This window comes from Ammospiza caudacuta, chromosome 24 (genome assembly GCF_027887145.1).
Source record: "Ammospiza caudacuta isolate bAmmCau1 chromosome 24, bAmmCau1.pri, whole genome shotgun sequence".
In the NCBI taxonomy this organism is placed as follows: Eukaryota; Metazoa; Chordata; class Aves; order Passeriformes; family Passerellidae; genus Ammospiza; species Ammospiza caudacuta.
Window position 1 is genome coordinate 4,457,419 of NC_080616.1, and position 26,331 is coordinate 4,483,749.

Consider the following 26,331-nt stretch of genomic DNA (forward strand, 5'->3'; position numbering starts at 1 on the left):
AAAAGGGCTCCAAGGCTGAGTGTGACCGTGTTCACAGGGGTCTGAGGATGAGGGAAGAGACAAGGATCTGACTCCATGTTTCAGAAGGTTTGATTTATTATTTTATTATATATATTACATTATAACTATACTAAAAGAATAGAAGAAAGGATTTCATCAGAAGGCTGGCTAAGAATAGAAAAAGAAGGAATGATAACAAATATTTGTGTCTCTGACAGAGAGTCTGAGCCAGCTGACTGTGATTGGCCATTAGTTAGAAACAACCAACATGGACCAATTAAAGATCCACCCATTGCATTCCACAGCAGCAGATAATCAATGTTTACATTTTGTTCTTGAGGCCTCTCAGCTTCTCAGGGAGAAAAAAATCTTAAGGAAAGGATTTTTCAGAAAATATCATGGCTACAGCTGAGGATTCCGCACATGAGATGTCTGTATTGAAACCATGCAGGACCTGCAGGTTCTGTGCAGCCACCCCAGTTCTCCCTGGTGGTTTCCCCTGCATTCCTTGCTGGATTTTCTGGAGGATGTGTTCTGTATCCCCTGGATTCCACGTGTGGGAAGTCTCCTGTTTGTGCAGGCTCTGCTTGGCTTGGAGAAGCCAGAGTGTTTCTTTAGCATTCCTTCTCTGCTGATCTAAACATGGGGTGATTTTTCACTTGAAGATGAAAACTCACCCATTTTTTTCTGCCTTTTGAAACTCCACAGGCTGGGCACCACTGCCCTCCAGTCTCTTGGATGGCAAATTTAGGTCAGGCGTTGGCAAACAGAGCACCAGGCAGGTTTTCACTTGTGTTGTGGAGCAAGAGAGCACTCCTGGGAGGAGGATGCACTCTTCCCCAGCCACCACAGCTCTTAAATCCTGTGTCCAGCAGCAGCTCCTCTCTGGAGAGGCAGATGTGGTTCCTTTTTCCTTTTTCCTCATGTCCTGTGTGTCTCTGCTGAGTGTAGAGCTCAGGTGCCACAGGGATTTATCTCACTCCTGCAGGAGGGCTGGCTGAGATCCACACTGCTGTGTTCCTCTGCCATTAAATAATTTCCTTCAGTTTGCATGCCTGGGATCCCTCAGGGTGTTCTGTGCCTGCTGTGTTTGTTTTTGAAGCCTCAGCTCCCTTTCCATGTGTGCACAAACAGCCCCTGTGGGGAGGGAGCTCTGGAAGCCTGTCCTGAGCACGTGGTGGATGAGATTTGGGGAGGAATGTTCTGCAGCAATTGCCAGGAGCAGATGGGACATTGGGGTGAGGAGCATGGCTGGGGTGCTGTCACCAAAGGGGACAAAGGTGGTACAGAGACTCCATCATCAGAAAGCTTAAAAAATCACTTTATTATTATATATTTATTATTAGAAATCCACAGTTCTTACAGAAACAATGGTGGACCTAAGACCTGATTGGCCTTTAGGAATTTTCTCTCACCTATTGGTCAAGAAGGGACAACTCCTCCTTGTAAAATTCTTTGACAAACAGAGATTGCCTGCCAGGTGCAGGGATTGAGATAAGAATTGTTTTAATTCTTTCTCTGAGTTTTCTCACAGCTTCCTAGGAAGATCCTGTGACATCTCTGTCTCTCTGTTCAGAGGATGTTTTCACCATTTCCCCCATTTTTGTGATTTTTCTCCTCAGGAAGTGACACCTCCACAGTAAAGGTGGAGGAGCTGGGTTCAGGCTGGGTTTGGGATCAATTTTGGGCCATTTCTAATCCGATTTTCCTCATTTTTTCACCATTTTTAACCCAATTGTTACAATTTTTTCCCATTTTTATGATTTTTCTCCCCAAGAAGTGACATCTACACGGTGAAGGTGGAGGAGCTGGGTTCAGGCTGGGTTTGGGATCAATTCTGAGTCATTTCTAATCCAATTTTCCTTATTTTTCCCAGTTTTTAACCCAATTTTCACATTTTTTCCCCATTTTTATGATTTTTCTTCCCAGGAAGTGACATCTACACGGTCAAGGTGGAGGAGCTGGGTTTGAGGTCCATTTTCTCCACTCCTAACCCCATTTTCTCTATTTTTAGACCATTTCTTCACCGATTTTCTCCATTTCCCCCCAATTTTCACCATTTTTCTCCGTTTTTCTCAATTTTTCCCTGAATTTTCACCATTTTCACAGTTTTTCTCTATTTTCCCCAATTTTCCCCCAATTTTCTCCATTTTCCCCAATTTTCACCATTTTTCACCATTTTTCTCCATTTCCTCCCAAATTTTAGACCATTTTCTCCATTTTCCCTCAATTTTCACCATTTTCCAGCGTTTTTCTCAATTTCCCCCCCAGTTTTCACCATTTTCACAGTTTTTCTCCATTTCCCCCCAATTTTAGACCATTTTCTCCCTTTTTTCACCATTTTCACCGCTTTTCTCCATTTTCCCCCAATTTTCACCATTTTCCGCAGTTTTTTCCCAATATTTCACCGTTTTTCTCCATTTTTTCCCCAATTTTCACAATTTTCTCAATTTTCCCCAATTTTCACCATTTTTCACTTTTTCTCCATTTTTCCCCAATTTTAGACGATTTTCTCCATTTTCCCCCAATTTTCCCCATTTTTTTACCATTTTTCTCAATTTCCCCCCAAATTTCACCATTTTTCTCAATTTTCCCCAAATTTTCCCCATTTTCACAGTTTTTCTCCATTTCCCCCAATTTTCACCATTTTCCACCGTTTTTCTCAATTTTTTCCCAATTTTTCATAATTTTTCTCCATTTTTCCCCCAATTTTCACCATTTTCTCCATTTTCCCCCGATTTTCACAATTTTTCACCGTTTTTTCCCAAATTTTCATCGTTTTTTCCCAAATTTTCACAGTTTTTTTCCCAAATTTTCACCATTATTCCCCAGATTTTGTGCTTACCACAGCCTGCAGCTGATGTCTCTCGTTTTTGCCCGCAGGTCGGAGCAGCCAGCCCGGACTCTGTGACGCCGCCGGGCCCTTGGCGGCGCGGTGCCAGCTTTGATGCGTGCAGCACAGGGCAGGACGTGGCCAGGGCTGGGCATGGGCTGTGTGTGAGCCCCCCTGGCACTGCCATGCACCCCGTGGGCGCTGGGGACAGCAGCTTCACCCGCGGGGCCCTGCAGGGCCAGACCCTGTCCCGCAGCCACTGCCGCAACATCAGGCAGAAGATCTCGCAGTGGGAGGGCAGGACGAGGAGCTGCCCCAGCAAGGACAGGCAGCAGCTCAAGGACTTTGGGGTGAAATATGACCCCAGCTGCAATAATGCACTGCCCAAAGTGAAGGCAGAATGCACTGAGAATGGCACAAGGGCTGGGGGTAAAGATCCCAAGAGCCTGGGGTTGGATTTTAGGGAAGATGCTCGGAGGTGCTGTGGTGGCCCAGCTTCCCCAGCCAAGGAGAAAGGAGAGGGACAGACAGGCTGCCTGAGCCCAGGGGTGGCGCTGCCCCCAGGGAACTTCTATACCTCACAAGCTCTGTGGAGGAGAGCAGATCCCCCCCTGCCTGGCAGAACCTCTCCTGTGGCCTTGGACCTCCAGAGGAAGCGAGGCAGCGCTGGCTCCGCGGAAAGGGAACTGCAAATCAAAGGAGTGGACGCTCTCTGCAGGGCAGAGAGGAGCTTGAGGAACATTTACTCTGAGGTTGAGGGGCAGGAGGAGGAGGAGGCAGCTCCTGATCCACCTCCCAAGCCCCGCAGGACTTTCCGCTACCTGGCAGAGAAGGGTGCTGGGGGTCGTAGAGCTGCCAGTGCCACCAGGGAAGGTCCCCAGCAAAAACAGTGTGGAAGGGACTTGGTGTCATCCTCCAACAACCCTGAGAAGAAAATAGCCAGCAGGAGGATCAGAGGGAGAGCCCAGAGGTACATAATTCATCTCTCATGTCTGAAATATTTATTGAAATTATTTTCTAGGTGGGTTTAAGCAGCTTGCTTGGCATGATGTCCTTGTGGAGTGCTGCTAGTGATGATGCCTCTTTTCATGGGGAAGGGATGTTCCTGGGTGAAAGTATCCTGCTTTTGCTGCTGACAGTCTTGCAAAGAGGGCTCCAGGTTCCAAGAAGAAGACAGCCTATATCTTAGAACAGAGTGGAGTCACCTCAGGGAGAGACCTGCCTGCTCCCTGCCCGCTCCCTGCCTGCTCCCTGCCTGCTCCCTGCCTGCTGCTTGCCCTCAGCTGCAATTTGGGAATGGCAGAGTAGCTGTCTCCTGGGGCACTGTAGCTGCTGAGTGTTTGGCTTTTTTGGGAGTGAAGGTTTCTCTTGTTAAGGGTGGAGGCTGTGGTTCTGCTCCTGCAGTAGGTTTGCCTGGTTTTCCCTCTTTCCCATACCCTTCTGAGGTGGCTTGATGCAAATCCTGCTCACAGGTGAGCTGCCTGTGCTGGACTGGTGTGCAGAGATGTGGCTTGAGGTTCTGAAACCTTCCATTGTGTCAAAGTGTGCAGCAACAACCCAGATTTGATGATCAGGATGGGCTAAATCCCTGCCAGCTCCTCTGTGACCTCAGTGCCCTAATTTCAAAGTAGTGGCCAAGTGGATGGAAATGCCAGCCCACAAATGCATGAACACCTTGAGCACCAGTAGGAGAGGCCAGTAGGAAGCAGTGCCCTGGTTCTGAGCTGCTGCAAGAATTCAAACATGGTTTGGGTTCTTTGCTCTGTCAGGATGGGGCTGGCCATGCCTGCTTGGAGTGTGCTTGGCCATGGAGCCTCCAGCTCCCTTTCTTACTTAATAACTCTCCCAGAGTAAGTGAGCAGGACTCACTTGGTGTGCTGGCTTTGACTGGGATAATTTTCTACTTGGCATCTTGTGTGCTGCTGTGTTTGGGGTTGTGATGAGAATATTGGTAACACAGCAGTGCTCACACAGAGCTGGGAGGGGACACAGCAGGGACAGCTGACCCCAAGGATGTTCCAGACCCTGTGATGTTCTGCTCAGCAGTATAAACTGGGGAAGAAGCAGAAAGGGGGGAAATTTGGAGTTTGTGTTCCCAAGTCACTGTTATGCATGATGGAACCCCTGGACATGGCCAAACACTGAGGGAAATAGGGAATGAATCCCTTGTTTTGCTTTCCTTGCTTGTGCAGCTCTTGCTTTACCTTCCAAACTGTCTTTATCTCAATCCATGCATGTGTTTTCTCTCTTTACCCTCTGATTCTCTCCCCCATCCCACGGGCTGGGAGTGAGGGGCTGAACTGCTGCCTTGGAAATGCGAGCCCAGAGTGGAGCATCCATGTGCTGGATGGTCCCAGGGAGGGCCACACTGTGTTTGACTGCAGACAGCAGCTCCTTTAGAAGCAATCCCCCTCGTTTTCCTCTAGGAAATCTTTTGAGTTTGAGGACATCCAGGGCTTCCGCAGGCGGCCGGCGGGCGGCGGCTGCCACAGACCCCGGGAGGAGACCAATGGCTCTGCAGGATCCAGGCTGCTCTGCACTCAGTCTCAGGACAACATCTACGAGGACATTATCTGTATGTGCCTGGGCTTCTGGGGGTGTCCTCACCGTGGTTAAGGGTGGAATTTGTGCTGGGAAGGGAGGAGGGAAGGTGAGGATGCAATTGCGGCCTTTTCCAGCTCTGGGGTTTTTAAGGTTTTCCCCATCTGGGGTTCTTTGTTGATGTTGGTGACATCTGCATGTGAACAGCCTGATTTCAGATGTCATTGGAGGTCACTGGAGTTGGCCTGTGCTAAAGTGATTTCTTTATTAGCCCTTGGAATGCTTTGCTTGAGTGTTGCACAGAGATCAGTGTGAACACTGCCAAAATGAGCTGCTTTGCAATGGAGCTGCTTGCTGTGCAGGGGGAAGAAGTGTTTTGTTCTGCTGAATCCATGTGCAGTTTGCCAAGGTGATGGCAGTGGGTTAGAAGGATCCACCTTCAAACAGGTCTCTCAGACCCTGTTATTGGCACACTCTCCCCACTTGTATCCCTGGCTGAAATTACAGGGCTTTATCTCCTTTCATAAATCCCCCATCCAATGCTTTTTTCCAGGTCCTACAAAAGAACATCCCTATGAGGATATCAGAGCACTGCCCTTGCCCCTGTGGAAGGTCCCGTCTGTGTGGAAGCTGCCCCCTCCCCGGAGCATCAGCAGGGCTCCCAAGGTGGGCTGGGGGGATTCAAGGGTCAGGGGTTTGCAGAACCATTCCCACAAGGGCCCTTATTTGTGCTCAGCCTCACATTCCACTCTGCAAGTCATTGGTTTGCCTTATTGTTTTATTGCTTGTTATTAATGTAAATAATACATGATGTAAATAATGAATAGCCATGGCAGCTGATTAAGCTGCTAAGGAGCAACAGAGTAGGAACAAGAGAGATTTGGTGAGAGGCTTGAGTGGGGAGGTGGGATGGAGATTTGGTAGAGCAGATTTACCAGCTGTAATGTGACTGCTCTGCCTGGGACCTTGGACCAAAGCTGGATCTCATGCTTAACTCTCTCTTCTGCTTCTGTTTTCCAGCCTCCCCCCAAACCTCCTTTCCTCAGCCGTAAGTCACTGGAGCTGAAGCCCACCCAGACAAATTTCCACGGGAAGGTGGGGAAGGAAACCTCCCTGCCTGTCACTCTGTCTGAGTGGAAGCTGTTCCGAGCAGTGGAGGCTGCCAGCAGGAGAAAGAACCTGCCCTGGGTGAGATTCAAATGTAAAACTTCACTTCTGGCCTGGCATTTCAAGCTCTTGCTGCTTCATGAGAGGCCACAGAGCTGTGGGCCAGGCAGGTGATTGCTGCTTGGCACTGCTGCCCCAGCCATTCCCTCTCCAAGTGGCAGGGCTGGTGTTTGGGGGGTCTGAGTGCCAGTTCTGGCTGGGACAGTGCTGGTTTTGTTGGCCAGGAATCACAGTGGTGTTTTTGTGGGCAGACAAAGTGCTCAGTGTTGGCCTGGAGGTCAGGGCTGTGTGTGAGCACAAGCCCTTCCTCGTGCTTTGTCACCTAAGCCTTGTTCCCAGTGTTTCCATGGAGTGTTGGTGCTGGGTTTGTGCTCTTGGAGAGCTCCAGGGGCAGCTCTGTGGGCACATGTCCCTGCTCCCAGTGCCTTCCCAGGCTGGTCCTGGTGTTCACTGCAGTTTCTGAGCTGTGGAATAGTTGTGGGGCCCTTGGAATGTTGGCCAGGAGTTCTGGACTGGCACCAGGAGCAGCTGTTTCACAGTTTAAGGGTGCAGAGGAGCTCTCAGGGATAAGAGCTTTTCACAAAGCCTTCATCCAGCTGTCCCTTCTGGCCTCTCCCTCCTGCCTGGCTGCAAAGACAATTATGCTGCTGAGGCCAGAGGCGTGAGGAAGGCTTTTAATCCATCTTCACACAGAGAACTTTTCAGTTTGCTGCCTTGGGAAGGCTTCTAGATCCTTCTGTTGGTTACCAGCTCACATCCCTGTGTGACAAAAGGCACCACATGCTGTAAAAGGGCAGCTGTGGTGGCACTTTGTGCATGGGACTCAAATTGTGGTAGTGAGAAAGATTTATTTTTGCTGTGGTAAAATCATTTCACTTCAGCAGATCTGTATTTAATCTGAAAATCACGTGTGTTTGCTCAGATTGCACAAGGCTGTGAGGTAGAGTTGGACAGCTGCAAAGGACTTTTCAAACCTTTAAAGTGCTTTGGAGTATCAAGTAACTTCTGTCTGTGTTTTGAAACAAATTCTAGGTCTGGAAAATCAGGAAGGAGATGGCAAGATTATAAAAATGCTGTGATGGAGAGTATCTCTCATTTGGAGAGGGGAAAATAAAATGTTCTCCAAAAGCAAACCTATTCCAAAAATCTGGTAACAATTTACATGCAGGAAGAGCACTTTACTCTCTTTGCTCATGAGGAATTGAGCCAAGATTGCTTGAGAGGTTGAGAAAAGGACCGGGGTCTAAAAAGACAAAACCTTTTGCCTAAGAAACACATGGCTGCCCTAAACACACCCAGGGTGGTGACTCAGCTGCACAAAAATCAGGACAGAAATGAAGATCTCCTTGGTAAGGCTGGGTAAAAAGGGAAAGAAGGCAGGTTTGGCAGGAGGAGCCCTGCTCTCTGCAGTGGGCTGTTTGTTCCCTCAGTGCTGAGGCAGAAAATGGGGAGAAATCCACTGGAAAAGCAGAGCCTAAGCCTGGATTGTTGATCTGGGGATTAAACACTTGAGCTGAACAAACAGGTTCTCTTTAATACACTTCTTTTTATGCTGTATTTGTGATGACAAATGGCTGGGCCCCACCCTCCTGTGTTCAGTTTAATGAATTCTTGAGGCAGGAATGAACTTGACCTGCTCCCTGCATTTAGGGTAAATCCCTCTTGCCATGAAGAGCCTTTGATGTGGGGAGTCAGGAGCCCCTGGGGCACTGGCAGGTGAGGGGAAAGCAGAGAGCAGGGACACAGAAAGTGTCAGGACTTTGGCTGTAAGGCTGTTGTGACCAGTGGAAGGAGGATTACCAGTCAAAGTGCTGACCCTTCTTTCATGCCTGTGCTTAGTCTGCACTGGGTTGTGCTTTTACCCAGCTTTTTTCTTCCACTGGGCCAGCTGTGTGGTCCTGCAGCATTGTTCTGTCCCACTGTCTGTCTTCATTTGTGCAAAATCACAGAATGGTTTTGGGTGGAAAAGCCCTTAAATTGCTCCTGCCATGGCCATGGACACCTTCCAGCAGAGCAGGGTGCTCTGAGTCCATCATCCTCTCATTCCAGCAAACTCCTGGGGCAGGGCCTGTGCTTTAAGCTCCTTTGTGCTTCAGGAGACTTGAGCTGACATCAACCACAGCAGCAAACCCAAAACCCAACCCCCAAGCTAGAGTGAGAGAGCTCTGCTTTTTCTGGCCTTGGAAGGAGTTGGGGAGCATTTTCTGAGTCCTCTGTGCTGCAGGGTTTGAGATGTTCTTGCAGGTGCCTTTGCATAGAAAATGGAGATCTGATGCCTGACAGTTTGTCACTTCTATTTGGGAAGGCAAGTGTGACATTTTCCAGAGTGCCTGTACAGTCTGGTGTCAGCTTTGAGCTGTGCTGACAGGGATCTCTCTGCTGCAGCAGAAATCTGTGCTCATTCTTTATGCAGTGAGCTGGGATAGAAGGAACCTCTGAGCCAGGGTTCCTGCAGGGTTTGGGCAGCTCCCCCAGGTCCTGGTGGTGACTCTTGGGAGCCTGGAGGCTTCTCTGGACCCCCACATTAACCTCTGCTTCTGTTTTGGGTTTCAGCTGGTACTGAAAATACAGGAGATCTTTGATTCCAAGCGTGGAAAGAGGAAGGTGAAGCTGCTCAGTCCTGCTGGGAGAGAAGCAGCTCCAGTGAAAGGTACTGGGGTCTGCAGCACCACTGTCTGTGCTCTGAACACCTTGAGGGGCACAATTCCTCTGCCCTGGCCTGGCACCACCCCCTCATGCTGCCTCAGCAGTGCAAACCCCACACTTGTGGCTGGAATTGAACTTTCAGCTCAAGGAGCACCTGCCCAACCCAAATTTACACTGCCACAAGGGGAGGATTCTGAGCCTGGGTTAAAAGTGCTTTTTCAAAAAAGCAGATTAAAGCAAAAATTCCTCAGAAAACCACTTGGCATGGGAGCTACCAGTGACTCCTGCACTCATTATCTATGTGCCTTGTTCTGACTGTGTAGGGTCTTAATTTATAGTTATAGGGGTTTTATTTTATAGTTATTCTGTTCAGCAGCTCTATTAAGTTTCATATCAGCCTCAGCCAACCTGGTTTGTGTTCTCTGCCCATGTTCAGCTGACCTGCAGGTCACTCACTGGCACCACTGCCTTGATATAAGCTCTGCTTTTTGCAATGTGCAAATTTAACTCTGCCACAAGGGGAGGACTCTGAGCCTGGGTTAAAAGTGCTTTTTCAAAAAAGCAGATTAAAGCAAAAATTCCTCAGAAAACCACTTGGCATGGGAGCTACCAGTGACTCCTGCACTCATTATCTGTGTGCCTTGTTCTGACTGTGTAGGGTCTTTATTTATATTTATAGTAAGGTCTTTATTTATAATTATAGAGGTTTTATTTATAGTTATTCTGTTCAGCAGCTCTGTTAAGTTTCATAGCAGCCTCAGCCAACCTGGTTTGTGTTCTCTGCCCATGTTCAGCTGACCTGCAGGTCACTCACTGGCACCACTGGCTGGATATCAGCTCTGCTTTTTGCAATGTGCTGTTGTCACACATTTCCCAGCTGCCCTTGGCTGATGCTTTGGGCAGGATTGGTGGGCAGCCCTGAGGGATGTTGATGTGATGAGTCTCAGGTTGTCTCTCTTTCCCAACTTTGGGTGTTGCCCATCTTCCTTCTGCATGGTTAATAAGTGAAAACTGTGTGTGTTTCAGGTGAAACCAGCGGCAACGAAAGCGATACGGAAAATCAGCCCAAAAGTGAGTGAATCACAGGGCTGGTCCTGTCCCACAGCACTGCACCCTTGGCTGAGGCCCTGCTGGGATGAGCTGATGTGTGGAATCTGCTGAGACAGGGCCAGGGAGCCTCTCAGAGGCCACATGGCCAAGTCTGGCAGCTGCTGCTGTGACAAACCAACCTCTGTTTCTGCCCTTTCCCTGAGCCCTTGAGGTTTAATGCCATTAATCTGGCAGTCAGCAGAAGCAGAGTAATTTTTGGGTTGCTGGGAGGTTGTTCCTGATCACCTTTGCTGCTGCTGCTTGAGGTTATTTCCCTCCTGATTCCCTCCCTTGGTTCTGTTTTATGTCATGGTGTGAAATGTCCTTTCCTCTGGGGTGAGTTCACCTGGGTATTTGTCCTGAGCTGGATCATAGACCCAAACTCCAGACCTGAAACACCTACTTGGTTTTAGGTGCTTTTAGCTTCCATGTGAAGACAGATTAACAGAAAGATCTGGCACAGGTGCCCAGAGCAGCTGTGGATGCCCCTGGATCCCTGGAAGTGTCCATGGCCAGGCTGGGACAGTGGAAGGTGTCCCTGCCATGGCAGGGGGTGGCACTGGATGAGCTTTGAGGTCCCTTCAACCCAAACCATTCAAGGATTCATAGAATTCTAGATAGAATTCATTGATAGAATTCTGTGGTTCTATGATTTTATTTTAGGTATTTCATTTATTTGGAAACATTCTAAAGGCTTTAACTTAGAATGAAAAGTGAAATTCTATTTCTTTACGTTGAGGAGAGTAGTGGAGAGTGAAGGATCTCAGCAGAAATATTGAGATTTCTTCAGAAAGATTGAGTCACTGCCTGATGGAAGAGTTGTTTGAGAGTGTTTAGAATGTGTCACAGGAATTCCTGACATCAGAGGGCTGTGCCTGTGCTTGTGAGCCCGTGCTGCCTGTCAGGACAGCCCAGCCTGGGGGTGCCTCTGCCTCTCCTGAGTGCCCCTGGTGTTTGGAGTGGCTCCCTGAGCTCCTGGCCTGGTGCAGGTGGCTTTCACTCCCTGGTACCCCTTTGTGTCACTCTGAGATGTGTAAGAACATCAGGGCAGCAGGAGAGATTTCAGTATCTGTCAGGGGGGATTTGCAGAGCTGCAGATTTGCAGGATTTTGGATTTGCAGGTCAGTGCTTCCTGTCTGAATCACAGAATCCTGCAAGTGTTAAGATTGGGAAAGACCTCTGAGGTCATCAAGTGCAGTCATCAACCCATCAGCAGCACCATGCTCACCACTAAACCACATCCTCAAGTGCCACATTGTGACTGTTTGCAGGGGTCTGAGGAAGAGGGATTGATTAATTATTTTATTATATATATTATATTAAATATATATTTAATATAATATATATCATAAAACAATATTTTATTGATTGATTATTTTGTTATATATATGGATTTATTATTTTATGATATATACTATCATAAAATATGATTGCAGCCATCATAATATTATCATATTATCATAATAATATGATTGATTTATTATTGATTGATTATTTTATGATATATTATATTAAAACTATACTAAGAGAATAGAATAAAGGATTTTATCAGAAGGCTAGCTAAGAATAGTAAAAGAAGAAATAAATAATAAAGGCTTGTGGCTCGGACAGAGAGTCTGAGCCAGCTGACTGTGATTGGCCATTAATTAGAAATAACTGCATGAGACCAATCACAGATTTACTTGTTGCATTTTACAGCAGCAGATAATCATTGTTTACATTTTGTTTTTGAGGTCTCAGCTTCTTAGGAGAAAAAATCTTAAGGAAAGGATTTTTGAGGAAACACATCTGACACCACATCCACACACTTTTTAAACACCTCCAGGGATGGTGACTCCACCACTGCCCTGGACAGCTTGCTCCAATGATAACAACCATCCCAGTGACGAAATTGTCCCTAATATCCAATCCAAACCTCCTCCAGTGGAATCTGAGGTTATTTCCTTCCTGCCTGGGGGAAGATCAGCTCTGTGCACGAGGAGCTGACACAAGTTTTATACCCCACAGGGACCATTTGGATGTTGGGCAAATCCCCCCATCCCTTTTCCCCATCTGATGGCACTGCTCAGTCCTCTCCTGTGCCCTGTAGGTGTGTGGCAGTGCCAGCCACAATCTGCTTTGGGGTTTTTTTGCTCTCCCCAGGTCGCCCCAGGTGCCTGAGGCGCTCGCCCTCCAAGAGGAACCCTCACTACCAGACCTTGGAGAGGGATCTCATCGAGCTCCAGGAGCAGAGGCTCTTCGAGCTCTTCGTGGTGGTGTCCCTGCACAAGAAGGCGTCTGAGGTCACCTACACACCACACATCATCCAGCAGTTCCCCAGCAAGGTAGGAGCTCTGTGGGAACCTGCCCAGGGAGCTGCTCAGCTCTGTTTCCCCTCGTGAGCTGCACTGGTCAGGATCTGGGTTTGCTCTGTTACACACCTGATGTGTGGTGTCAGAAGGTTGTTGAATATGTGTCTTCATAATGAGTTTTTCATTTTTGAGTTCCTTTTTTCCTACTTAATTCAAATTTCATGAAGCCATGATGGGGTGTTTGATACCTGCTGAAGGAGAGGAAGGACTGCAGAGCTCTGTCCTCATTCTGGCAATCTGTCCTTTACAAACAAGGAGTGAAGCACTGATGCTGCACGGGAACTGGAATTCCAGGGGTTTTATACTTATTTGTACTGTTTTGAAAAAGAATAATAAAAAAATGGCAAAACTGTTTGTAGAAGTCCCCAAATCCAGGAGAGCTGTGGGAGGTGAAGCTAAACCAAGCCCTTTGAAAAGAGCTGTTCAGCACAAAACCAGTGTGTGACTGAGTTATAGCTCAGTGAACTAAGTTGGGAAGCTGAGGTGGAGCCTTGGTGTTTCTGTGGTACCAGATTGAGATGAATATTCAGTTCTCAGTGTCTGGGCTCATAGCTGCTGCCTTCCACTGAAAATAACAGAGCCAGCAATTCTGGCTGTGCCTTCAGAAAGCCAGGAGTGATTGAGGAGTCTGCATGTCACCCACACAGAGGAGATGTCAGATCCACTCAGGGAGGTTGTGTGGGACCCCAGCAGGTCCCACAGTGTCCCAGTTCCTGCTGCTTAAGGGATTTGTGTGCAAATAACTCCAGTGCCTAAGTGTGTGAATGCCTTGGGTTCACAGGATGAATAAGGAGCTACATCCAGAAAGAGTGCACAGTGTTAATTTAGTGGGTAAAACTGAACACACCCAAATAATATCTGCTAAAATTGCAAGCTTTGGGGTGTTGGGAGGAAGAAAGGAGTGCAGAAATTTGGTGCAACCTCTCAGTTTGTCCATTGCCTTTGGGTTTCCCTCCTCCTCTCTACTGGCTTTTGTAAAAGCACTGACACAAAAAATTACTTTCTCAGATTTATTTATCTTCTGCTCAAGGGAAAGTGTTTTGGTGAGTGGCTTAGATGGGACAGTGGGTCAGATTGGGTGTCTCCATTCTAATATTAGCTTTGCTTCCAAGTAATCTGCTGTCACCCTCTGCTTTGGGCTGTGTGCCCAAGGACATCTAAGCTTTGGTACAACTGTTACTCTGTCAAAATGCTGTTCTGTTTTCCTAACACTTTGTGCTGTCACAGCTGGGACACTGCAATAGCCTGGATGTGCTGAGTGCTTAAAATCAACTTCATGCAATAAACTTTCCACTTCCCAGGGGCATTTCCTACTTAAATATGTAAAATTTCCTTACATTTCTTATGGAGCCTTTTATCTGAACACCCTTTTTTGCCCTTTCTGGCCAGTTTTGATCACTGAAAGTATCCTGGAGTCCTTGAGGGATTTGATTTGAACCCACATGTGGAGTGGCTGGAACATGTGATTCAGGGACAGTTTTTGCATTTCAGTTATGAGTGGTCTGCACATCAAAAGCTGAACACATTCCTCTTCCTATTTGAGTGTTTTTAAATCTCCCAGGGGTAGAACCAAGGCAGGCTGACCCAGCCATCATTTGGGGGCTCATTTCTACATTCATTTTCCAATTAATTTAGCCCTGCTTGTAGATCCTTACAAAGAATCCATCCTTACCAAGCTGGGCCATTTTACAAAGGTCCAATCAGCAGGAAAAATACAAGAGGGAACTGGGAATCTGCAAATAGTCAGAACATGTTCTCCTGTACCCATGCATTCGTTATGGGTTGGATCAGCCTTTGGAAGTGTCAGGAAGGTGCTTTCTGTATTTTAAATGCTGCAGCTGTGCACCAACTTCAGTGATTTCAAATGCATCTGTTACCCCTCCAGCCTGAACATCCCTTCAGACCATCAAAGGACACTGAAGAGAGGCTAAAGGTCATTCCCAAATTCTGCTTTCCAGATCCCAAAGACTGGTTCCCTTCATCAGACCTTAAAAGGTAAAGATTTGGTTTTGAATATTTGTGACTGAGAGAGGCAATGCTGAAAGATTTGGGCTGTGCCAGGGGAGCTGCAGCCAGAGCAGGGGAAAAGGGGAAAGGATCCAGGAAATCCCTGTGGTAGGAGGGAGGATGAGGTGTGGAGCTGGGCTAGAGAGCTGCTGCCTTTCCTGTAAGGAGGAAAAATCTGTCCAAGGCCAGCTGCTGGGGCTGGAAGTGCTTCTGCTGCTCCTTGGCTGAATGGGGAAGCAGCTGGGAAGGAGGAGAGAGGGAAAAGCTCAGTGAGAGGAGCTGGGAAGGAGGAGAGATGGAAGAGCTCAGTGAGAGCAGCTGGGAAGGAGGAGAGATGGAAAAGCTCAGTGAGAGGAGATGGGAAGGAGGAGAGATGGAAAAGCTCAGTAAGAGCAGCTGTGGAGAAGGAAAGCTAGAAAAGCTCAGTGAGAGGAGCTGGGAAAAGGAGAGCTAAAAAAGCTCAGTGAGGAGCAGCTGGGAAGAAGGAAAGGTAGAAAAGCTCAGTGAGAGGAGCTGGGAAGGAGTAGAGCAGAAAAGTCAGGAGTAGCTGGGAAGGAGGAGAGATGGAAAAGCTCAGTGAGAGGAGCTGGGATAGAGGAGAGATGGAAAAGCTCATGGGTGCAAGTTTTTACCCTGAACAGATCCCAAAGTCCTTGAAATCATGCTTTGGCCCTTGCCAGCATGACCAGAAGGAGTGTGTGTGCTTTGTCACTCTGTTCCCTGAGCTGTGTGGTGAATTTAACCCTGACTCTGCCTTGCTCCCCAGTGAAACCTTTTCCTTCGTGCTGACGGGGGAGGACGGCAGCCGCTGGTTCGGGTACTGCAGGAAGCTCCTGGTGAGCATCTCTGGGAGGGCTGAGGGTTCAGCACTGTCAGGACATGACTCAGGGCTACTTTCCCACGTGGATTGCCCATCCTGTGCTGCTGTGGTGGTGCCAGCCCTTGGGATACAGAGGGAAGAGTCACGATGGTGCTCAGAAATAGCGAAATGCGCTCTGGGCATGAACCAGCTCCTGGAACTGGGTGTTCCTTGAGAACCTTCATAGTCATAAGTGTAGGGGGGGCTGCAGCAGAAGGAGTTCTTCAGATCAGCTGCAGTGTGGGTGCTGGGTTGTTCCTTGCCCCCCTGTTCTCAGCAGAACTGTTGCTGTTGCCTTTCAGCCAGAAGGGAAAGGGAAGCGCCTGCCCGAGGTGTACTGCATCGTGAGCCGCCTGGGCTGCTTCAACCTCTTCTCCAAGGTGAGCTGGCACAGCCTGTTCCTGAGCCCTGACAGCCTGCGGGCTCCCCAGAGTGACTGGGTGCTTCTGGCAGGCTTAGTGATTGCAGCTCATCCCAGGAGAGTGGTGCTTCCTCTCTGTCTTTGCTTTGAGTAGGGAAATAAAATCCCGGTGCTGAGCCTTGTCAGTCAATGCACAAATCCTTCAGCAATTACTGCAGGAAGGGCCTTCTAATACCTGGTGTTACTGAGGGTGCCCCTTCATCCTCTTCTTCTGTGACTTGGAAATGGAAAATTAGTTTGGGATGGTGTTGGGTCTCCCCTGTTTTTTTGTAGCACCATGAGGAGGGGAGATAAGGAGGTGAGGACTGCAGATAAAGGGCAGTTACTGCAGCAGAGTACAGAGACAAGCTTTGATGAAAGATGGTTCTGATTGTTGGAGCACAGAGTTTCTGGAACAGCATTTCAGGGAGGTATCTGAGAGGGATGGGTGTTGCTCCTCCTAACCCCTCTAAATAATGAGAATTTGATTACTACACACAAGACATTTCCTTCCAGTAGCAGGAGACTGGAGAGTTGGGCTCACAGGAAGCTGTTCCTGTTTGACTGTTCAGACATTTGAGATGAATTTCACAGGGGTCTCAAGTGAGGTGGGAGAGGGCAGTGGGTCTGTGCTGGAGCCTTCTCCATGGGAATGCTCTGGTGGATTCTCCCCTCTGCTCAGCAGCTGTTGTATTTGCTGGGAATGCCCAGGAATGATGAATCTGACTCCATGTTCTCAGAAGGCTAATTTATTATTTTATAATACTATATTATATTAAAGAATACTAAACTAAACTACACTAAAGAATACAGAAGGGAGACTTAAAGAAGGCTAAAAGATGATACTGAAAACTCGTGACTCTTTCCAGAGTCCTGATATAGCTTGGCATTGATGGGCCAAAGAGTGAAAACACCTCACACCAGAATCCAATGAAACAACCTCCAAACACATTCCAGACAAGCAAAACACAGGAGAAGCAAATGAGATGAGAATTGTTTTCCTTTTCTCTGAGGTTTCTCAGCTTCCCAGGAGAAAAACCCTGGGTGCAGGGATCTTTTTCAGAGAATGTGAATGTCACCAGCAGCAGCAGTGACCCGAGGCTCTGTGTGTGTCCCTGCAGATCCTGGATGAGGTGGAGAAGAGGAGGGAGATGTCCCCAGCCCTGGTGCACCCCTTCATGCGCAGCGTGATGGAGGCGCCGTTCCCTGCCCCAGGCCGCACCATCACCGTCAGGAGCTTCCTGCCAGGAGCAGGAGATGAGGTAACACAGGTCAGGCTGAGCTGCCTGCTCTCTCTGGGGTACAGAGGCTCTTGGCAAACTGCACAGTGGTGCCTGGAAATAATTAGTGTGAAGAAAACGTCCTGGAGTTGGAAGGGAGGCTGTCCCAGAGATGTTTGCTGTGGAGTCATCTACCATAGAAGTGATTCCCTGCTGCTTAATGAAGAGCTTCTAGGGGCACTCTTCTATGCAGCACTCTTCTGTGCTGCTCCTTGCCCATTGAGTCCAACTCCTGGCACCCCAAAATCCCACCCTGTGCATTCCTGAGAGTGATGTCCAAACTCTCCTGGCAGCCTCAGGGCTGTGCCCATTCCCTGGGGAGCCTGGGCAGTGCTCAGCACCCTCTGGAGAGGGAAGAACCTTTCCCTGATACCCAACCTAAACTCTCCTGATACAGCTTCAGCCCTTCCCTGGGTCCTGTCCCTGGTGTGAAGAAAACATCCTGGAGTTGGAAGGGAGGGTGTCCCAGAGATGTGTTTGCTGTGGAATCATCTGCCATGGAAGTGATTCCCTGCTTCTTAATGAAGAGCTTCTGGGGCACTCTTCTGTGCTTCCCCAGCTGTCTGGGTCATGGGATTCTCTTTAAAATCATGGATTCAGAGAATATCCTGAGCTGGAAGGGACCCACAAGGATCACTGAGCCCAACTCCTGGCACCCCAAAATGCCACTGGTGTCCAAAGGGCTGTGCCCATTCCCTGGGGAGCCTGGGCAGTGTCCAGCAACCTCTGGGGGAAGAACCTTTCCCAAAATCCAACCTAAATCTGCTCTAGCACAGCTTCAGCCCTTCCCTGGGTCCTGTCCCTGGTCCTGCCCCTCAGGAGGAGCTGTGTTGTAATCTTCACTGCAGTGTTGTTCCTGCCTCTCTGCTGGGGCTCTTCTCCATTCTCTGCAGCACAGTCCTTCCTGTCTTCTCAGGGGCTCCTCCTGGGCTCTTGACCCACCCCTTTTATCCCAGCTATCTTTACGAGCCACAGCTGCTGCCCAGCTAAGGACTTCACAGCTGTGACTCATTTAGAGTAGCTAGGACCCTCAAATATAATATAGATATTCACAAGGACTCCTACTATACTTCAGTTGTTGTATTCTTGTTGTTGTTATAACAATACATATATTCAGGCCCCCACAGAGCTGGTGGGCCCTGCCTCAGGCTGGGGTCCCTCTCTGGGCTGCTCCCCAGCTCTCCCTGTGTCTGTGTGCTCCAGGTGATGGAGCTGTGCCGCCCCTTGGACTCCAGGCTGGAGCACGTGGACTTTGAGTGCCTCTTGCAGTGTCTGAGCGTGTCCCACACCATCCGGGTGTTTGCCTCCCTCCTGCTGGAAAGGAGGGTCATCTTTGTGGCTGACAACTTAAGGTAAAGATGAGTCTGAGGGATGCTGTCAGTGGATGTTATTGTTTCTTCTGTGTTTGGACCTGTCCCACGTCCAAGCTTGTCTAGTTTTGCAGTTCCATTTGAAAACCTTCTGCACTCCCCACACAGCATGGCGTGCCTAGAATTTGGATTATGCTGTTTACACAAGAGGAGATAAGGAAATGTTTCCTTTTTGCCTCTTTAGCTTGGCTTGATGGTGGTTTTAGCTCCCCATAACTGAGTTCAGAGCTGGGTGCATGGGGCCTCTGCTGATACACAGGCTGTACACAAGTGACACCTGCCCTGAAGGAGACACTGACCACCCTCCCTGTGCTTGTCCCACCTCTCCAGCACTCTCTCTAAATGTGGGCACGCTGCAGTGGCAACCCTTTACCCCTTCACCTGGCAGCACACCTACATCCCTGTCCTGCCAGCGTCCATGATCGACATCGTGTGCTCTCCGACCCCGTTCCTCATTGGCATCCTCTCCTGCTCCCTGCCACAGCTCTGGGACCTGCCCATAGAGGAGGTGAGGATCTGTGAGACACAGACTGTGATTATTCCAGGCTGACCTCTCTGCAATAATCTCTGCGTTCTGTCTGAGTATAAACTCTCAAAGTTCTCTGAGCCCCTTGGTGAATTTGATAAATGTCAGGATGTTCCAGCACTGTCAAAAATAAATAATATTTACTGTTCTCAGAGACAGGCTGCACCCATGCAAAACTTGGGTTTTGTGTGTGACAGCCCTATTTAAAAAACATCCCACATCTAAAAAAACAAATTAAAACCTGTTTTTTTTTCCATACAGCAACATACCTGGTTATGAGTCAGTGTGTTTTCTGTCTCCCCAGGTTCTGATTGTTGATCTTTGTGCTGACAAGTTCTTGCAAGAGGTGAGTGAAATAACAGTACCAGTAACTTGTGGGTTTATGCCAGGAAAAAAAAATTAAAAAAAAATGAGGAGAAGCTGATGTTCATATGGAGACTCCAGTGGCTGAAGAAATACCTTGTAATCCTTTTGAACTGACAGAGAAGGGAACAGGCTCACAAATCCTTGTTGCAAGTTTGAGGTGGAGAGTTCTGCAAAGCCGAAGATGCTGCTTAGCTGAGCTGAATTTAAAAACTGTTACTTGTTTTTTTATGTGAAGGGGATCCCTAAGAATCTCTGCTGCTTTTTGTCTGTCTCTCCCTCTTCTGTACAGCACTTCCTCCTCTCTCTCCAGCTGGGGGAAGTTTGTTGGTTTGGGTTCTTGTTTTCCCCAGGAGTGACAGTCTAGGGAACAAATTATCACAGTTTGCTTGGGCTTCTCTGCTGAACTTCCCCAAAAGTGCTTCTGCATCCCCAGACAAGTTGCTATAAAAGTGCTGGGGATTTCCTTACTAGCTCAGGATATTTGCTTCTCCTTTTCCTTGCCTCACTGTTCTGTTTTGCATTGCAGCCTGCAACTGGAGAAAGGTATTAAAGGAATGGGGGATTTTTTAAAATCATATTATTGAGACCTGTTGTGTTTTCTCAGCAAACTTTTATGGGTTTTGTGTTTTTTACTGGTGAAATAAGCCTGAGTCTGTGTGGTGGCCAGTTGTGTGTGTGACTCTAATAAAATCTACTTGGGGCATGCTGAGCAAATGTGTTTAATTTCTGTGGCTGCAAGATAAATGTATTTTCTCCCGTAATATATATCACAAAATAACTCCTCTCTAACTGCTTTAGGCATGATATGAATATTTCTAATCTACCCCTTGGTTCTCCTGCTGATGAGAATAACACAGAAGTCCTTCCTTGGCTGTTTGTGTCTGTAGGTATCAGATGAGGATGAGATCCTGCCCCACAAACTGCAGGCTGCACTTATACAAATCCTGGAAGAACGGAGTGAAATCCTGTCACACGAGCAGAATGACACACAAGGTACTTTCTGTGGAAAAAATTCTGTGGAAAAATGTTTTCCCATTAGCAGATCTCTACCATGGAGTTGATAAAAATGGGCAAATTGAACTAAATGCTAAAAAGTGACATTTTAGCTGTTTCTCTGTGGTCTTGCTGAGAGCGTCTTGTGAATGTGTGAGAAGTTTTTTTGGTGTGCTGACAGTTCCTCTTTTTACAATTTGTGTGTGCAGAACTGTAGTTTCCTTTAGGCCAACAGCATCAGTTCCTTTGTGCTTTGAGTTTTATTGTATCCAGTTGAACCCTGGATGCTGAGAATTTTAAACTTTCTGTGCTGAAAGGCGCAGACTCACCAGAGAGCATTTGACCTGAGGCTGTGGAGAAGGCTTCCAAAATTGATTAATAGCACTGGGATTACAGGTGTGGAGATGGTTAGAAGTGTGTAATGTCACAGGGTGGAAAATGTAGAGTTTGGGGTTTTAGAATATAATAACAAATATGAAGCAAGATGGAGGTTTGAGGGCAGATACAGGTTTTTCTTCTTTACCTTCTTTCTTCTTGTCCATGGGTTTGGGTGGTATTTTGTAATTGGACAGAAAAGTCCACACTGCAGGTTCTTTGGGATCAGTTACTGGGTTAAAAGGGAAAATAATTTAGGTGTTATTTCTTAACTGGATAATTCAGCCTTAAAAGACCTGGTAACAAGAGACTGTTGGCCATTTTGTGCTTTGCTAATGAAAAGCTGCAGAACTCACAGTAGTGAGACTGTTTTGCTGATAAGAAATAATAAACACCTGAGTCCAGACATGAACTACTCTCTCAAGTGCCTTCAATCCACACCCAGGGAAGCTGATAGAGAGTGTCTTGGTTTGGAAAGACAGGTGCCTGCTAAGGAAGGCAGGAGCCTCCCCTGAAATGGAAAATGTAACCCCCCCCTCCAAATTGCTATAAATTTTAAATTAAGGGGCTCTCAGGCAAAAAATATGGGAACAGGAAACAACAGTTTGTCAATAGGAAAGAAAGTAAAATGATAAAATAAATAATGCAGTAACCTAAAAACAGCACTGACAGAGTCAGAACCCAACCTGACACCCTGTGGGTCAGGCTGTTGGCAGCAGTCCCATTGGAATTGTGGCTCAGCCCTCCTGCAGTGTCAGGGCTGGTTCTGCTGGAGCAGGGATCCTGGAGAAAGGTGCAGTCTCTGCCTCTGAAGATGCAGGGGAAGAAGAGGCAGCTGCTGTTCCTCTGGGCAATCCAGTGCAGAAGCTGTGCTGGTGTTCCAGAATCTCCAGATTCTATCTGGGTAGGAATGCTTGGCTCCTCCCTCTGGGCTCACATCTCCCAATGGGATGCTGCAGTTCTTATCAGCCATGCAGGGACATTCAATAGCTGTTATCAGCAGATGTCTCCCCAGAGGGAGGAGTGGAAGAGATAAGGAAAACTGCCCACTGAACAGAGGACAGCTGCCATACAGATGGCAAACAGAATCCATCCTGACATCTTGCCTTGCGATCTGGGACAGAGAGCAATGACCAAAGTGCCAAATGTCCTCCCCACAGGTGCCACGAGCCTGAACTCCCTGGTCTCGGAGGCTTTTGTGCAGTTCTTTGTGGAGATCGTGGGGCACTACTCGCTGCACATGAGCGTGACGGAGCAGGGCCAGCGCGTGTTCCAGCGCGAGCCCTTCCGCAAGAGCCACGGCTCGCGCACCGTGCGCCACTTCCTGCACTGCTTCATGGAGACCCAGATGTTCGCCGGCTTCATCCAGGACCGCGAGCTCAGCAAGAGCCTGGCCAAAGGTGAGGCCTTGTGGAGCCTTCTTGTGGCCTCTTGGTGGGTTTGGGGGTGTCCCCAGCAGGCTGCAGGGGTCGCAGATAGCACAGTCCTGTTTGGGCAGGCTGTCCGAGCTCCCAAGCAGTTCTCAGCCACAGGCAACCTTCCTCACTCCTGTCACCATCCAGCTTCACTCCTGTCACCATCCAGCCTCATTCCCTGCCACCATCCAGCTTCATTCCCTGTCACCATCCAGCTTCACTCCTGCCGCCATCCAGCCTCACTCCTGCCACCATCCAGCTTCACTCCTGCCGCCATCCACCTGCCACATCCAGCCTCCCTCCTGTCACCATCCAGCCTCACTCCTGCCGCCATCCAGCCTCACTCCTGTCATCATCCAGCTTCATTCCCTGCCACATCCAGCCTCACTCCCCGCCACCATCCAACTTCACTCCTGCTGCCATCCAGTCTCACTCCTGTCACCATCCAGCCTCACTCCCTGCCACCATCCAGCTTCATTCTCCGCCACCATCCAGCCTCACTCCCTGCATGTCAGAGCCACCTCACCCCCCAGCTGCTGCTCTGGAGCTTTTTCCCTGTTCCAGCCTGGCTCTGGAGCTCTGGACAGGCCCTGGAAGGGCTCCCTGTGCTGAATCAAACCAGATTCAAACCAAATTCACACTGAAAAGCAGCACTGCCTGCACAGAACACCCCAGTCCCGGGGGATTTTCCAGTTTGGGATGGTGGAAGGAGCAGGCAGGGCTGGAAGGGGGGCTCTTTAGTGATTATCAGCTCTTTAGTGATTATCAGCTCTTTAGCGATTATCAGCTCATTGTTGTTGTAGTGTGTTTTTATACTTTGTAATAGTTTGGTTTTGTATCCCTGTATTTTTCCTGAATGGTTTATTCCAGATTGTACCCCCCTCCCTTTACCTGTGTAATCATTTTCCTTTGTTGGGATCATCCCCAAATCCCCACCCTGGCTCTCTGTCAATCACTAAGCATCCCATCCCCTCCATCTAGAAGTTTTTGGTCCAGAATGTAGAGTGATTAGCCAGAGGCCAGGGGTCAACCCTTCAAGCTGTCCTAAATGTCCATCCCTCAGTACCCACCCCTTAGGGTCACTTTTTGGTCAGTAAAATGTTATCTACTTTAGGTTTCCCCCTCCCTTTAAATGTAACCTTGGCACCTCTCCAGGGCTCTCAGCAAGAGATGTCAGGGCTCTACCCTGAGGTGTAGGGGCTCCTTTGGGACTCCTGGAATACAACCTTGGATTAACCCCTGCTAAGAGTCACCCCTTTTATCTTCTGCCAATGTCTCTGGTGTCCCTTCTGCTGCAAAGGTGACCAACCTAGGTGCCCTCAGTACCAGAGAGTGTCTCCCCACTGCTGTGGAGAGTTTGGTTCAAGCATGGCTTAAAGAAAAAGGCCATGAAGGCATACAGTTGAGAGAAAAGTAAAAGGTAGTTGTAAAGCAGTTCCTAAAGCAGTTCCCAGACTTGATTCTATAAACAATTAGGCTCTCTCATGCATCACTTATAAACAATAAGGTTCTCAGACAGTCTTCCCATAACAAGCAAAACACCCTCTCTGGGAAAAGATGGCACCCTGGGAACAGATATGGAAGTTTTGGGAACCTTTCATATCACAGTGGGAACACTGGTTCTGTTTTTAATAAACAATTATAGGTATTGTAAAACAAAAGGAGTGGTTAGAGTTTTCTCTGTTAGCCTATCATGAGCTTGGATTTTGCAATCTGCATGAAGTTAATTAACACTGTTATATAAAGTGGCTGATCGATCAATAAATTGGAGTTCGATGCGTCAATCGGATGGTCGTCTCCCTTCACTTCAATGCACTGCACATTGTGATTTCAGCTTGCTAGGTGCCTTAGACAGACCCAGGGAGAGACAGAAGTCTGTGTGAGGTTCCACAGGAGCATCTTTATTGATTCTTCTGTGAAGGTTCCCAGTGACAGCTCTTCTGCCAAACTGGGCAAAAGCAGCTCTTTATAGAGGGTACAGGGGGATCAGAAGTTGTCCAATAGCAAGGGTTAAAGGAAAATGGACCTGTAGGGTTACAGAGAGATAAGCAGGGGTCCAGAGGTGGAAGAGAGGGGCTTCTGGCCCATTCACCCTGACTTGGCATTTCCTGTCTTAGGCTGCTGAACACCACGGAGGCATTGCAGGACCTGGGCCTGCTACAAAGCCTCACCTAGAACAGAGGCTAGATGTAATAATCACATGTCCTCTGAACAGATGTGGTAACCACATATCCTCTGAACACAGAGACAGCTCTCTCCCAGGGTTTTCCCAGTGTTGGGGAAGATGAAACAGGAAAGCCTTATAAATATGATTGCCTGGCAAAAGATTTTGAGAATATGGAAACTATAAGTGAGATTGAAATGAAAGCAAGCTTTGAGATCCCTCAGTTACTGAACAACTGGAAAACAATGGTGTGGCCAGCTGAAGGTGATCCCCTTTTGGTGGAACAACACCCTCTGCTTGCAGACAGGCCCAAGGGTCAGAGCAGACCCTACAGCTTGGCAGAAGGGAGCCAAAGAGGAGTTTTTAGGGTTTAAAATGTAATACAATATGGTAATGTAATGATTCTTATAGGCTGTATGTAAATGCTATAGGATTTGTATCTTGGACTAGATTGGTTAATGAGAATGTCATGTGCCCTGTGCCCTTGTAATTAATCAAAATAATTCAGTTTATAAAGCAAAGAATTTGTGCATCTCTCTCCTTTCTCCTTCATCCTGCAGCTTACACACGCTGCATACAGGATTTCCTTTTGTGGCCTTGTTAATCATGGTGCCACATGCTAAAAGATGGAGTAACTCATTTGGTGAGTGATTTTTAATTTTTCATTTTGTTTTTCTCTTTAGGCCTTTTTGAGGTCCGTGCCTTGGAGTATTTGGAGCGTATTCCAGAGACAGAACGAACTGGAATGAACAAAATCCTTCGCAGTCTTGGTAAAGGACCCCTTGCTTTTGTTTATTGTTAATTTTTAAAAAAAATTAATTGTATCTATTAAATAATTAATTTGTTATGAAGGAGAGAAAGGCTCCTTCTTCTCCTTCTGCACCTGGGTTCCCTTGTTTACATTTACTGTTTCAGGGGACACTGAACACTGCGTAAGATTTTTCTTTTCTCTTTAAGCTTTTGTATCTTTAGATAAAATTTGTGGGAGTTGCTGCTCTGAGAGCTTGTTCCTTAACTTTGGTCCTGGCTGAGGATGTGCCCAGGGGACAGAAGTTGTGTCTGCTGGCAGAGGTGCCCATGTGTGGCTTTCTACCTCAAGCTTCTCAGCCTGATGAGTCCTGGAGTGGCTTCAGCTCACAGAATCCCGCAATGATTTGGGTGGGAAGGGAGCAGTTCAGCCATGGCAGGGACACCTCCCACTGTCCCAGGCTGCTCCAAGCCCTGTCCAGCCTGGCCTTGGGCACTGCCAGGGATCCAGGGGCAGCCACAGCTGCTCTGGGCACCCTGTGCCAGGGCATCCCTACCCTCACCTAAAGCTCCTAATGCTGTTTTTTCTCTGCAGGCAGTAAAATGAAGTTCCTCCAGAAGAAGTGACCGGGTGCTGCTGCGGGACAGCGGTGGAGGGGGAACCACAGACCCTGCCTGGGACAGACTGAGCTGGGCCCCGGGAGGGCCAGGCTGGGCCAGGGGCTCTGAGTGTGCTGCGGGAACAACCGGCACAGGGATTGATAACAGCCCAGAGATTGATAACCAGTTCCATGGATCGAAAACAGCTCGTGGATCGATAACCAGTTCCCTGGACTGATAACAACCAATGGATTGATAACGAGTTCCATGGATCGATAACAGCCCATGGATCGATAATGAGTTCCATGGATCGATAACAGCCCATGGATCAATATTGGGTTCCATGGATTGATAACGGCCCATGGATCCATTACCAGTTCCATGGATTGATAACAGCTCATGGATCAATAATGAGTTTCATGGACTGATAACAGCTCATGGATCGATAGATAGACCAATAGACCAATAAGCATTTCCATGGATCAATAACAGCTCATCGATCCAACCCTTCATGTGTCTCAGTTCCTTAAGGGGGCGTGGCCTGGCAGGGAGGGGCAGGCCCAGGGTCGGAATTACACCGGTAGGGGCGGGGCAGGGCTGGA

General features: G+C 48.1%; 1 protein-coding gene across 1 annotated transcript; it reads left to right on the forward strand.

The window, feature by feature from the left end:
• DENND2C (DENN domain containing 2C) lies at nt 1-26,202 on the forward strand. Its single transcript, XM_058819350.1, has 19 exons — nt 1-87; nt 2,884-3,803; nt 5,260-5,408; nt 5,928-6,040; nt 6,395-6,562; nt 9,095-9,191; nt 10,214-10,258; nt 12,419-12,600; nt 14,513-14,622; nt 15,401-15,470; nt 15,796-15,873; nt 17,015-17,155; nt 18,377-18,525; nt 18,874-19,051; nt 19,374-19,415; nt 20,323-20,428; nt 21,964-22,203; nt 25,066-25,152; nt 25,725-26,202. Exons 1-19 carry the CDS (start codon nt 76-78, stop codon nt 25,754-25,756), a joined length of 2,919 nt encoding a protein of 972 aa, XP_058675333.1. The 5' UTR covers nt 1-75; the 3' UTR covers nt 25,757-26,202.
• Nucleotides 26,203-26,331: the final 129 nt, after the last annotated feature.

What these genes read in the sequence shown, in the direction of transcription:
- DENND2C (XM_058819350.1), top strand. An exon ending in GGAGAAAGAACCTGCCCTGG is followed by an intron (nt 6,563 to 9,094) that starts GTGAGATTCAAA and finishes TTTGGGTTTCAG; the next exon opens with CTGGTACTGAAAATACAGGA. An exon ending in GGTACTGCAGGAAGCTCCTG is followed by an intron (nt 15,471 to 15,795) that starts GTGAGCATCTCT and finishes GTTGCCTTTCAG; the next exon opens with CCAGAAGGGAAAGGGAAGCG.